Source organism: Artemia sp. Qi Xiang Cuo, chromosome 14 (genome assembly GCF_049724085.1).
Source record: "Artemia sp. Qi Xiang Cuo chromosome 14, ASM4972408v1, whole genome shotgun sequence".
Classification (NCBI taxonomy): domain Eukaryota; kingdom Metazoa; phylum Arthropoda; class Branchiopoda; order Anostraca; family Artemiidae; genus Artemia; species Artemia sp. Qi Xiang Cuo.
Genome location: NC_142807.1, coordinates 64965645 through 64979117, shown reverse-complemented (window position 1 = coordinate 64979117; position 13473 = coordinate 64965645). Strand labels below are relative to the sequence as shown.

Genomic DNA, 13473 nt, shown 5'->3' with positions numbered 1-13473 from the left:
ATAAAGTATCACATTTTTATCATATTAATGAATATTTCATTGGGATTACTTACTTTCTTACTTTACTTTCGGCAGGAACCAGACGATGAACTGTCCTGCCCGGCACCAAAGGATCTTGGAATGACTTCTGACGACGACTTGGACCTGTCGGCTGCAGCTTCTCCGGCGATCTTCAGCCAGTCTTTGCCCCATCTCCGACCGTGTCTCCTGAATCCTCCCCACGGTTCCAGGTCCTCCTTGTATTTTTGCCACAGGTTCTTCCTTTTTCCTCCTGGTTTACGTTTCCAGGAGGGGGCTGGTTCGCAGACAAGGACGTCTCGACATATCGTGCTTTCGGAAAGGCGCAATGTGTGGCCGAGGAGCTTCAGGCGACGTTTTTTAATGATAAGCGATAGCTCTTCAAATTGGCCACGGTGACTCCTTACTTCACTATTGGAAGTCCTGTCCCTTAATGCGGAGGATATAACGAAGGCAGTGGTGGTCGAACACATCCAAAGCGCTCGTGTCTTCAGCCTTGATTGGCCATGTCTCGCAAGCATAAAGTAGTAGTGCTCGAACAGTTGCAACATAGATTCTGACTTTTGTTTTGGTTAAGATCTCCCGTCTGGTCATAGTGCTTTACTCAGGTTAGTAAAGACTTGCCCGGCTTTTGCTTCGCGGGTCGAGATATCCCGTTCAGCTATGTGACCTGGTTTTATGATGGAGCCCAGATATTTGAACTCTTCGAGGTTTTCTATATTCTTTCCATCAAGGGTAACCTGGCAAGGAGTGGGTTGGTTGAGAGCCAGTACTTTAGTATTTGCGCCACTGATGGTCATTCTGATGCGCTTTGAGACCTCAGAGGCATCGTCGATCATGCCTTGCAAGCTGTCGGCGGTGGTGTCGAGCTCAGCCACGTCGTCTGCGCAGTCCAAATCTGTTAGGGACTGGAGGAAACCAAATATTTGTCCGAACACTATTCCGCTATGGTTTCTCATTGCATTATTTATGATCCGATCTATCGCGCAGTTGAATAGTATACGTGACAGAGGGCATCTGTGTTTTACATCAAACTCAACTGGAAACTTAGGGGTGTAATTATCAGAAACATGGATGTAAGTTTCAGTGTCCTTATACACACTTTGGAGTATCTGAATTATATCTTGTGGCATACCGTCTTCAGCCATAATTCTCTATAGCTCCTCCCTGGTGAGGGAATGAAAGGCATCTACAAAGTCAATAAAGGCAATGAGAAGGGGTATAGCAAACCTGCTGTACTGCAGAAGGATGAGACGAATCGTCAATATCTGCTCTGGACAGCCTCTGCCTCGTCTAAAGCCAACTTGTTCAGGACGAGTTAACTTTTCACGTGTGTCTTTGAATCTACTACTACTACTGCTACTAACAACTCACCGCAGCACCTAGCCGCCTGAGGCCAACACAGCTACTCACGCTCCTCCTCCATCCCAATCTATTCAAAGCTTCCCTTTTTACGACCGCCCATGAAGTTCCCATTTCCTTTAAATCTTTATTTATGACGTCCTCCAACCCCAGACGAGGACGACGAGGACGACCTGCTTTCCGATTAGCCCTGGACGGTTGACTGAAAAGAACAATCTTCGGCAATCTGTCATCCTTCATCCGCACAACGTGCCCTAGCCACCTCAACCTTTCTTTCATTATAGCCCTAGAGAGCGGTATTGAACCACATTTTTCGTATAGCCTTTTGTTTGAAATAAGGTCAGTCAGCCGGGTACCCAAAACAATCCTTAAGCAATTTCTCTGGAAAACATCTAGAAAATCTTCACCCACTTTTCGGAGCGCCCATGCTTCAGAGCCATATTTGACCACTGTCATCACTGTAGCTTCTAATATTCTAATCATGGTTTGCAGATTTATCTTCCTATTCTTCCAAACTTTTTTTAACTGCGAAAAAACACCCTGAGCCTTGGCTATTCTACTTTTGACATCTTCACTGCTCCAACCATCTTTACTAGTAATTCTACCAAGGTAAGGGAAGCTGCCCACCCGATGAATTTTTTCATTATCCAACGTCACCTCTTCATCTTCACTTATTCCTGGCCTTAGTGACTTAGTATTTTTAACATTAATTTTCAAACCTATTCTAGCACCCTGAACTCGCAAAACCTCTAAAACTTCATTAATTTTGCTCACACTTTCATCTAGAATACTTAAATCATCAGCATAATCTAAGTCCAGGAGGCTTTTTCCTCCCCATTTGATTCAGTGGTCTCCCATTGCCTTTCCTGTGCTCCTTAAGACAAAGTCCATCAAAATAATCCATAAAAGGGAGATAGAACACAACCCTGCTTAACTCCTGATTTAATATAAAACCAGCTGCTAAACTCATTTCCTACCTTAACCACAGCAGTGTTATTCTCGTACATAGCACTAATCACTTTAATGTATTGGTCTGGTATGCCATACAAGGATAAAATTTTTACTAAAGCTCTTCTATCAACAGAATCGAACGCTTGCTCATAATCTATAAAACTGAGGACCAAAGGTGTTTGAAAACTCAGGCACAAGTAATTTACTACTTACAGAGACCAGACTAATGCCTCGATAATTACCACAATCACTTTTATCACCTTTCTTATAATGTGGCTTAATTAGGGTTTTCCCAAAATCGTTAGGTACTTTCCCTCTTTGAAAAATCATATTCATAATCTTCAGTAACTTATTTCTAACCACAGAGCTGCCATATTTAAGAAACTCATTAACCACCCTATAAGTACCCGGAGCCTCATTATTATTTAGCCATTTTAGCACCATCACTGGTTCCTCCCCAAAATATTAATCTTCCTTCACAGCCGAGATTTGGCAAACTTTCATTTCTCTTCATGCATTTTACTGCAGGTCTTTCTCAGTGGAACTAATTCCCAATAACTTCGACCCATCTCTCCTTAGTTTTTTCCTTATCGTTAATTGCGGCCCCATTCCTACCTCTAACTGAGCCAAGTCCGGGTTGACAACTCCCTCTCAATTTGTTAACAGGCTAGTACAATATTTTACTATTATGCCGTCTAGCTGCATCTTCCAGATCCTCGGCAATTTTATCCATGGCCTCCATTTCTCACCTCCTTAGTTCATATTTTAATTCTTTCTCCACTTTCTTTACATTCCTTTGGTTTTCATATGATCTATCTCTCAGATAATTCTCGTGCAAGTCCTTTCTCCTTCGTATCGAAAATATGGACTTTACACTAATATGCTTAGCCACAGTCCTAACTGTCTTTACTAAAAAAACTTCAGCAACTTTACGGATTATTTTTCTAAAATTATTCCAACCATCTTCCACATTATCAAATTTTAAACTCTAAAGTTTAGTATTCAACTGTTCCTGGAAAGTTTCTCTCAAATTCTTATCCTGGAGTCTACCAGCATCATAACTTCCCGGGAGGTAGTTACCCTTCTGATACTTCAACTTTAAATTAACCCTTGACACTACTAGATGGTGATATTTACTCTTAACATCAATAACGGCACTCCTATATACCCTAGTATCTTGTATTGATCCTGCTAGTCTTCGGTTTACAATAACATAATCAGTAAGGTTCGCTGTCTTACTATCACGTGAATACCATGTTAACTTTTTGACCAAACCATTTTATGACCAAACACCGTATTGGTTATACCCAGATTGTTATACCTACGAAATTGCAAAAGTCTGTATCCATTACTCTTTTCTTTTCCTACACCAAATTTACCTAGGCTAGGATATCATCTATCCCTATTTCTACCAACCTGGGCGTTAAATCTCCCAGTAAAAACATCATATTTCTACCTGGGACCCTGTCTATTCGATCCTGTAACTGTAAATAAAATTCATCTGAGTCACTAGTATCTCCGTCAGTCGGTTCTAAAGGGGCATATAATAATATAACTGATACCCTGAACTTTTTTGTCATAAAATGAGCAAGTAGTATTCTATTATTAATACCTTTCCAGCCTAAACACGACTTAGCAGCTTCTTTATTCATCATTAGCCCTACTCCCTGTTTATATACCCCATCCTTCCTGCCTGAGTAAACAAATTCTATATCACCTAATTTCTTGCTTCCTACCCCTGGGATATGAGTTTCTAAAAAACCTAATAAATTCAGTTCGAATCGTCTGAATTCGTCAGTCAAAATGTCGATACGATAGTCATTTTTAACGTCGTAACATTCCAAGCTCCAATTTTCATGTTCTTTAAATGATTGAAATTATTTTCGCCTCAGGAAAAGCAATGATTCCGGATACCAGTGCAGGACACGGATCACATATCTTCTCAAGTCTACACCGAAGTGCTTAAGCCAGCCTAGAACCGGACAGCAAGAAGTCCCTGGGAACTCCATGAATGGGGGCTTTGTACAATCCTGGGCCCATCTTGGTCACAACATGGTTTTCAGCACCTGGCGCTGCTCTTCTATCAACAAGAGTCGAAATCCTGCACAGATAATCTCAAGCCTATTACCTCAGACTCATTATATATTCATGCCTACAAATATTATGGTACTATGGGGAGGCAGCCCATAATAGATAAATTAGCTAGGAAGAGGTTTCTCAGCCCAAAAACGCCCGTCAAAACATACCAAGCCCAGAAGAATTATCCATTAGTCAGAATCCCGTGCGAATGCTATGTTGTTTACTAGGCTATGATTTCCTCGAGGGGCGCCACTCCTCAAGTAGGAATAGAGTTGACCGCAAGGTCCCCAGTCTTGCAGGTACCCCGATAGGGTCGAGTCAGCCCTTTGCAGAGGCCGTTTTCCATAGACCTGGATCTTACGCCCTGCCGCAGTTGTCCTCCTATAGAGGATCCTCCCGCGATGGTGTTCTGCATCACCATGCAATTTAACCCATTACTGGGAGACGGTTTGTATCTCCTGGGACTTGTGGACAAACCAGTGGGCCCTTTTGAGTGTACATTTCAGGGGCCTTCTTCCTCCTCTGCCTGTATGTATGACCCTGGGTGAGGGTACCCCAGTTTCTATTATTGATCCCCAAGGATAAGGTCCCTCCTTTGTCTGGGCCTTTTGTGGAGGTACCCTACATATCAGTAGGGCGTTCCCCTATGGCCAACTGGGGACACACTGAATTGTTTGGGGGAGACCAACTAATATCTAGCCTAATCTATTTATTCACTTCAACATTAGCTTGTACAACTAATGTAAGATTAATGTCTGGTCTAAATTATTGATTAACTTCAACATTAGCTTGCAAAACTAATGTAAAACTAATATCTAGCCTAATTTATTGATTCACTTCAACATTAGCTTGTAAAACTAATGTAAAACTAATATCTAGCCTAATTTATTGATTCACTTCAACTCTAGCTGGTAAAACTAATATAAAATTAATGTCTAGCCTAATTTATTGATTCACTTCAACATTAGCTTGTAAAACTAATGTAAAACTAATATCTAGCCTAATTTATTGATTCACTTCAACATTAGCTTTTCAGAAGAATGACGCAGAAGATCCTCATGGCATGGTCGATCAGGGAGATACCTCTATAGTATCCGCAAATGGCCTTATCTCCTTTTTTGTATAGCGAACGGGGACTGATACCTCAGTCTTTTGGGAAGATCTTTATCGTCAATACCTGGACAAACAGGTCGGTTAGGTGGCATAGTAGAGTTGGTGAGGACTTGAACATTTCAGAAGGGATCCCATCCTCTCCTGGAGTTTTATTGTTTTTCATGCAATTCAGTGCTTTTTGTACGTCCGTAATACTTGGTGGATCGAGGTTTATTGGGTAAGGCTGTCTATCAGCACTCAAGAAGGCAGGTAAATCGCACGGGGGTATGACAGGGTTTAGTAGCTCAGAAAAATGCTCTCGCCAGCGTTCCATGCGTCCTTCTTCTGTTCGGATGAGTTCTCCGGACTTATCTTTCAGTATGTCAACCGCTACAGGAGCTTTTCCTGTCGCTTCTTTTAGGAGTTTGAACATTTTCCTGCTGTTGTGGTTCTTGGACGCTTGTTCCAATTCATTCGCCAGATCTGACGAGTATCCAGTATCTATTCTCTGTCCCGTTTCAGTGACTGTTTAACTGCTTTGCTGGCTAGTTTTAAGGGTTCTTATGCACCTCCCCGAGGGGTCGCTTCTTCTCGACTAGTTCTATGGTGTGGTCAGAGATCCAGGATCGGTGTTTTCATTTTTTGTGACCAACCACCTCTTCAGCTACGTCTTGTGTCGCAATTTTTATCTCCGTCCATTCTTCGTTGACGTCAGAAAGACGGTTCAAAGCTTTGAACCGGTTGCTTAGCTTTAACTCGAAGTCGGCTTTAATTTCCGGGAATCTTAGTTTCGACACATCGAAGTGCTTCCCTGCCTTCTATCGCTTCTGTCTACTAAGGCGGTGACGGACTTTGCAAGTGAGGAGATAGTGATCAGATCCATTTAACGATCCTGTGTCTGCTCCTCTGTATACCCGGGCATCTATACAGGACCTCCTCCATCTTCTGCTGACTAAGATGTGGTCAATCTGAGCTGTTGTTGCGCCGTCGTTCGAACGCCATGTTACGAGGTGGAGTCTCTTGGGCTCAGAGAGAGTGTTTGTGACGCATAGGTTCTTGTATCCGGCTAGCTGTAAGAGCCTTTCTCCATTGATGCATCTATTACCAACGGTGTGGCGGCCAATAACTGCTGCTGTGTCGGGGTTTACTCTGCCAAGCTGGGCATTCCAGTCTCCAGCGACAAAGAGCATATCACGCCTTGGTGCCTTGTCGATGATCCGTTGTAGGTCATAATAAAAGGCATCTTTGACCGCGTCACTGCTATCCCTTATCGGAGCGTACACAGCGATTATGGTTATGTGGCTAATGTGGCCTCTCAATCTAATCATGGCGATCCTTGGTGACACTGGCTCCCAAGAGGTAACGCATGGTGCAGTAGGATCGTCTATAAGGAACCCAACTCCTTGTTGGCAGGAACCATCCTTGGGACCCGAGTTGTAGAACTGGAATGAGTCAGATTCGGAAACGTTCAACTTTTTAGACAGAACATTATTCAGTCTCGCTTCTGACAGACAACAAACGTTGATTTTATACTTCTGTAGCTCCCTTGCAAGGAGCAGTTGCGTGGATTCCAGCTTGCAGCTGCGAACATTCCACGCGCCAATATGTAAATGTTTTCTTGATCGTGTGGCTTGCATACTTGTCGGGCCAGGCACCACCCTGACCTGGTCCGTGTCGGCTACCGTGAATGCCGTAGTAGTAGTATCTCTTTGCATTTGATCTTCAGTATCCATTGGTGTTCCATGGGAATTGGCTTGAACAAAGGCTCCCCAGACCCTTGCAATTGCAGAGGCCGTTGTCCAATCCTGGATCTTCCGCCCTTTCGCAGTTGTCCTCCTGGAGAGGATCCTTCCGATGGTCTCCTGCAGTACCATACAATTTAACCCATTGCTGGAAGAAGGTTCGCAACTAGTGGGACGTGTCCACACGTCGATGGGCTCTGCCCAGTGTGCGTCAAAGGGGCCTTCTTCCTCCTCCGCCTGTTTCTATGACCCTGGGTGGGGGTACCCTAGTTTCAATTTTGGACCCCCAGGGGATAGGTTCCCCTTTGGTCCGAACCTCCCTTTATGAAGGTACCCTACATATCTGTAGGACGTTTCCCTATCCGCCACCTGGGGACGTGCTGAGTGGCCTGGGGAGGGCCCCTACTGAGAAGGTGACTCAGTAGGTACTCAGCTACTTCATTGGGATTAATCATTAGGCAAACCGGTTTTTCAACAGACCTTACATAGCGTAATTCTTGAGTGTGTTTCGTTTAATTAACAAGTACCGACTTTTCTTCTTTTTTTTGTTGCTATTGAGAACCGTTTGTTTTTGCGAGGCAATTTTTTCGCAAATCCAAGATGTCGCAAAAATAATTTGATATCAAATGAATAATCTTAAACTATTACAGCCATGAAAAAAACCATTGCGTGTGTTAGAAAGGCTTAAATTTCTACGAATCCTGATGACCAAATAAAATAGAAGCAAACAGACTGAACCATTTCATAGCCTGCATAGTTTGACGGGTCGGCTCTGAATCTAAATAAATAAAAAATGTCCCGTAACACCTTTTCAGTTACCCCAGCCAAACTGGCCGTATTTAAGGTTGGTACCACCGTGGGGGTAATTCCTACAAATCTCCCTTTCCGTCACATTCATTATCGGTTACTCAAATTATATAAACTTCCTCCCCGTTGTAACTGCTACTAACAATGTTCCGTTAGCTGGTTAAAATTGAATTCTTAACCAACAATAATTTGTTACTAAGATGTCACTGAAAAAGAAATTCTCCGTTAACTTTAAAAATAACATTTTCACAGGTAAGCACATATTTAAAACAACGTTTTGAAACTTTAAAACAGGCATAATTTAAAACTAAACAAGACATAGAAGAAACTGATGTAAAACTGAAAACCCAGAAAGTCGTTTATATTTCGTAAACGAAGAAATTTGCAAGTTTTGTTTTTATTCTTTGAGATTTTGAATTTGGTACTAAAAATCAATGAATAATTTTATCCTTCAGAGTTTTAAGGTGAAAGAGAAATTTCCTTACCAATGCTATTAACAATTTCTGTAGCAGAGACCCTTTTTACGTCTAAAACACGAAAAAAACAATTTTTGAAGGACATTTGAATTTCCTCTTATTATATGTCTTACTGATTTATTAAAATAATATATAGAAATATTGAAAAATAAAATAAACAAATATAATATTTTTAATGACGATTTATAACGATGGTGACAGATTTGGGAGCAATCGGAACTATACTCCTATTAAAATAGGGATAATCCGAAATATTTTACCAGTTGCTTGCAGTTTGTCTAAAATGAATAAAGCTCTAGCGTGTAGTTATTTCCAGAATTCAAAATAAATACATATTATTTAAAACATATATATCTCCTGGCTAATGCCCTCAAGTAGTTCTCTTCATCCTTGGCCGAGATATTTCTAAAAAAAGATGATTCGTTTATAATGCCTGCTTCAGAAAATAGGATTTTACTTTAGGGGACAGGATTTATTTTTTTTTTGGGGGGGGGGGGGGGAAGGGAGGGGGATCAACAGCACAAAATGTTTTTTTCTTAAACCGTACTTGGCCAAAAGTGCTTGCTTTTCCATGTTATTTTTATACATTTTTGAGGGGAGCTGTAGACCTTCTACACTTCCTGGGAGCTATTCGCTAAGACTTAGTGCACTACTGACTATGACAGTGCTTTTTTGAAAGATTTTATTGACATTGTCCCTTGTGATTAGGGTCATAACTTTCCTGGCACCCTCCAAATAGATATAATTATAACAAATTCATGTAACTTAAACAAAGAGAAAAAGAGAAATTACTTTCCTTTGATAACAAGGTATGTTTTGGTTACATTGTTTTACGTCTGCGACGTAAAGTATGTTCTTTGTGTGTTCCAAAACTTTGTATGTTCCAAAAAACAGGCATTAATTCCAAAAAATAACTTAGAGCATCTGACAGTAAAAAAAATATACATATTTTTCAAACCACTTCGATAAGTGCTAAATTTTGGCTCGTGTTGTTTCGTGTTTTAATTTTTTTTTTCAAACTTAAATAAATAGTACTTACGTGTAAAAGCGACCAGACCAAAGATGTGAAGTTAGGTTAATCACAATGAAGTGTATCACAATATGATGAAAATATTATACTTTAGTAACAAAATTATGGAAACTACAACAGAGAATCAGAGGAAACGCTATAGCATTGCCTATAGTAAAGGCCATACGGCTCCAGTGTTTTATTATTTATTATTACTATTTTTTTCCAGAGGCACTTCGTATGGAAGGGGTCGTCATATAAACTTCGGAGGGGGCTTATTCGATTGGAAGTAGAGAATTGTAATGCCGTTTTTAAGGGTAAAAACTGATTGGAAGGCAACTAACACCCAATTCACGACCACCATTTCCCCAAACACATCCAATCAAAATTTTGAGATAGCCATTTTGTTCTACGTTATTTATTTCCATAGAAATTATGTTTCTGAGGAGGACACTCTACCCACAGCCTTCAGGGCAAGGGTTGTAAGTTATGCCCTGGGGGCATGTAAGCCTTTTATAGAAAGCTTTGTCGTAGAAACTTCAAAAAGGGCTCATTCGATTTGAAATTCAAAGGGCTAGTGCCCTTTTTAACAGTCAAAAGTAATCGGAGGGCAACTAGCCCCTATCTCACGCCCACCCCAACACATTCCCCCTAAACACATCCAATCAAAATTTTGAGATAGCCATTTTGTTCAACGTGGTTGAAAATTCTGGAGATTAGGTCTTTGAGGATGAGAACCCCCCCCCACAGCCCTCGGGGCAAGGGTTGTAAGTTATGACCTGAGGGCACATAAGGTTTTTATAGAAAGTGTTGTCGTAGAAACTTCAAAAAGAGCTCTTTCGATTAAAAATTTAAATGGCTTGGGCCATTTTTAATTGTCGAAAGTGATTGGAAGGCAACTAACACCCCTTCCAAGCCCAACATCTCCCCAAACACATCCAATCAAAATTTTGAGATAGCCATTTTGTTCAACGTCGTTGAAAGTTCTGGGAATCATACCTTTGAGCAGGCAAGGGTTGTAAGTTATGCCCTGGGGGAATAACCACCCCCCCCCCCCACACACACACATCCCTCAGGGCAAGGGTTGTAAGTTATGCCCTGGGGGGATATAAGGTTTTTCTAGAAAGCGAAACTTAAATGGCTAGTGTCCTTTTTAATATTCGAAAGTGATTGGAAGGCAACTAACTTCAGTCTTCAGGGCTAGGGTTATAAGTTATGCCCTGGGGGCATATATGGTTGTTATGGAAGGAATACTCGTATAAACTTCAGAGAGGGCTGATTTGATTGGAAATTGAAAGTTCTAGTTCACTTTTTAAACGTCAAAAGATATCGGAGGGTAATCAGTCCCCCCCCCCCCCCACGCCCTTTTTCCCAAATGCATCCAATAAAAATTTTGAGATAGTTATTTTTTTAAAAATAGTGCAAAGATTGTATAACAAAAACTCCGGTGTCGACACAACCCCCAAGGGCACGGGGGCAGGCGTTGTAAGTTATGCCCTGGGGGCATATATGGTTCTTATAGAAGGGTTACTCGTACAAACTTCAAAGAGGGCTTATTTGATTGGAAATTGAAAGATCAAGTTCACTTTTTAAGAGTAAAACGAGATTGAAGGGCACCTAGCCCCCCCCCCTCTACGCTCTTTTTTCCTCAAACCCATCCACTAAGAACTTTGAGATAGCCATTTTCTTAAAAATAGTTCAAAGACCACATAACGAAAACTCCAGGGTCAACACAGCCTCCCAAGGCCCGAGGGCAGGCGTTGTAAGTTGTGCCCTGGGGAAATATATGGTTCTTATGGAAGGGATCCTCATAAAACCGGAGAGGGCTCATTTGATTAGAAATCGAAAGTTCTAGTTCAGTCTTTGAGAGTCAAAAGAGATTGGAGGGCAACTAGCCCCCCCCCCCCAACGCCCCTTTTCCCCCTAAATACATCCGATAAAAATTTTGAGATAGCCATCTTAAGTTAAAAATTGTTCAAAAGTCAGATAACAAAAACTCAGGTTTCGACACAGCCCCCCAGGGGCCCGAGTGCAGGCATTGTAAGTTGTGCCCTGGGACATATATGGTTCTTATGAAAGGGATGCTCGTATAACTTCAGAGAGGGCTCATTTGATTGGAAATTGAGAGTTCGAGCTCACTTTTTAATAATCAAAAGAGATTGAGAGCAACTACCCCCCCCCCCACATGCCTTCTTTTTCCAAACCCATGCGATGAAAATTTTGAGATAGACATTTTGTTAAAAATAGTTCAAAGGTCGGATAAGGATAACTCCTTTGTCAATACACCCCCCCCCCCAGGGCCCAGGGGAAGGCGTTCTAAGTTACGCCAAAAGGGCATGTATAATTATTATAAAAGGGATGCTCCTAAAAGCTTCATAGAGGGCTCATTTGATTGGAAATTAAAAGTTCTAGTTCACTTTTAAGAGTCAAGAGATTTAAGGGCAACTATCCCCCCCCCTCACGCCCTTTTTCCCCAAACCCATCCACTACAAATTTTGAGATAGCCAGTTTTTTGAAGATTGTTCAAATATTAGATAACAAAAACTCGGGTATTAACACAACCTCCGGGGCCTGGAGGGTAGGCGTTGTAAGTGTTGTCCTGGGGTCGTATATGGTTCTTATGAAAGGGATGCTCGTATAAACTTCAGAGAGGGCTCATTTGATTGGAAATTAAAAATTTAAGTTCACTTTTTAGGAGTCAAAAGATATCCGAGTGCAACTAGCCCCCCCCCCCGCCCACACCGCTCTTTTCCCAAGCCCATCCGATAAAATTTTTAAAATAGCCATTTCATTAAAAAATAGTTCAAAGGTCAGATAACAAAAACTCCTGTGTCAACACAACCCCCCAGGGCCTAGGGGTAGACGTTGTAAGCAATGCTTTGGGGGCCTATATAATTCTTATGGAAGGGATGCTCGTATTAACTTTGAAGAGGACTCATATGATTGGAAATAGAATTTTTTCGTTCACTCTGTAAGAGTAAAAAGAGATCGGAGGACAACTACCCCCCCCCCCTCCACGCCCTAAATGCATCAGATAACAATTTTGAGACAGACATTTTGTTAAAAATAGTTCAAAGTTCAGATAACAGAAAATCAGGTGTCGACACAGCCCCCAGGGTCCGGGGGTAGGCGTTGTAAGTTATGCCTTGGGGGTATATATGGTTGTTATGGAAGGGATGCTCGTATAAACTTCATAGAGGGCTCATTTGATTGGAAATTAAAAGTTGTAATTCCATTTTTAAGAGTCGAAAGTGATCGGAGGGCAGCTAGCCTCCTCCCAAACTCCATTTATTTTTTCCCAAAGGCACTTCATATAGAAGGGGTCGTCGTATAACTTCAAAGGGGGCTCATTCAGTTGGAAATCGAGAGCTCTAGTGCCCTTTTTAAGAATCAAAAGTGATCGGAGGGCAACTAGCTCCCTCCCTCAAGCCCTGTTTCCCCAAATCCATCTGATAAAAAATTTGAGGTAGCCATTTTGTTAAAAATAGTTCAAAGATCATATAACAAAAACTCCTTTACTCCTTTATATTATTACTTATTGTATGTTTTTTGCTATGATTGTTTATTTAATTTCTGTTCGTTTTGGGTTTCATTTATTCTTTAATAGTAATTTCTGGTCGTTTCTAGTTTGAATTTTAAAAGGTATTTGTATCTGTTGAGCTTAAGTTTAAAATGGCCTTTACTTTTCTTTGAAAAACTTATTTTTCGGAAAGTTTTGATTAATTAATTATGGAAAACAGGCCGACTAGACGTTTATTAAATTAATTAGAAAAAAACACTTTCCAAAAAAGAATTTTTAAAGAAAAATATAGGCCATATTAAACACAAGATCAGAATAAACATAAACCTACAATACCTCAAACTCAAAACGACCAGAAATTACTATTAAAGAATAATTGAAACCCAAAACTAACAGGAATTAAATAAACATTCGTAG

At 41.0% G+C, this 13473-nt stretch overlaps 2 protein-coding genes across 2 annotated transcripts; both read right to left on the bottom strand.

Annotated features, from left to right (window-relative positions):
- Nucleotides 1-608: 608 nt before the first annotated feature.
- Nucleotides 609-1166, bottom strand: LOC148944755 (uncharacterized). Its single transcript, XM_089100020.1, has one exon. The coding sequence runs from the start codon at nt 1164-1166 to the stop codon at nt 609-611; it is 558 nt and encodes a 185-aa protein (XP_088956146.1).
- A 5154-nt stretch (nt 1167-6320) lies between these two features.
- LOC148944754 (protein CFDP2-like) lies at nt 6321-7235 on the bottom strand. The gene has a single exon (XM_089100019.1). It carries the CDS (start codon nt 7233-7235, stop codon nt 6321-6323), a length of 915 nt encoding a protein of 304 aa, XP_088956145.1.
- Nucleotides 7236-13473: the final 6238 nt, after the last annotated feature.

Bases quoted from the DNA above. Each gene is read 5' to 3' on its own strand.
- LOC148944755 (XM_089100020.1), bottom strand. From the start codon at position 1,166: ATGGCTGAAGACGGTATGCCACAAGATATAATTCAGATACTCCAAAGT.
- LOC148944754 (XM_089100019.1), bottom strand. From the start codon at position 7,235: ATGGATACTGAAGATCAAATGCAAAGAGATACTACTACTACGGCATTC.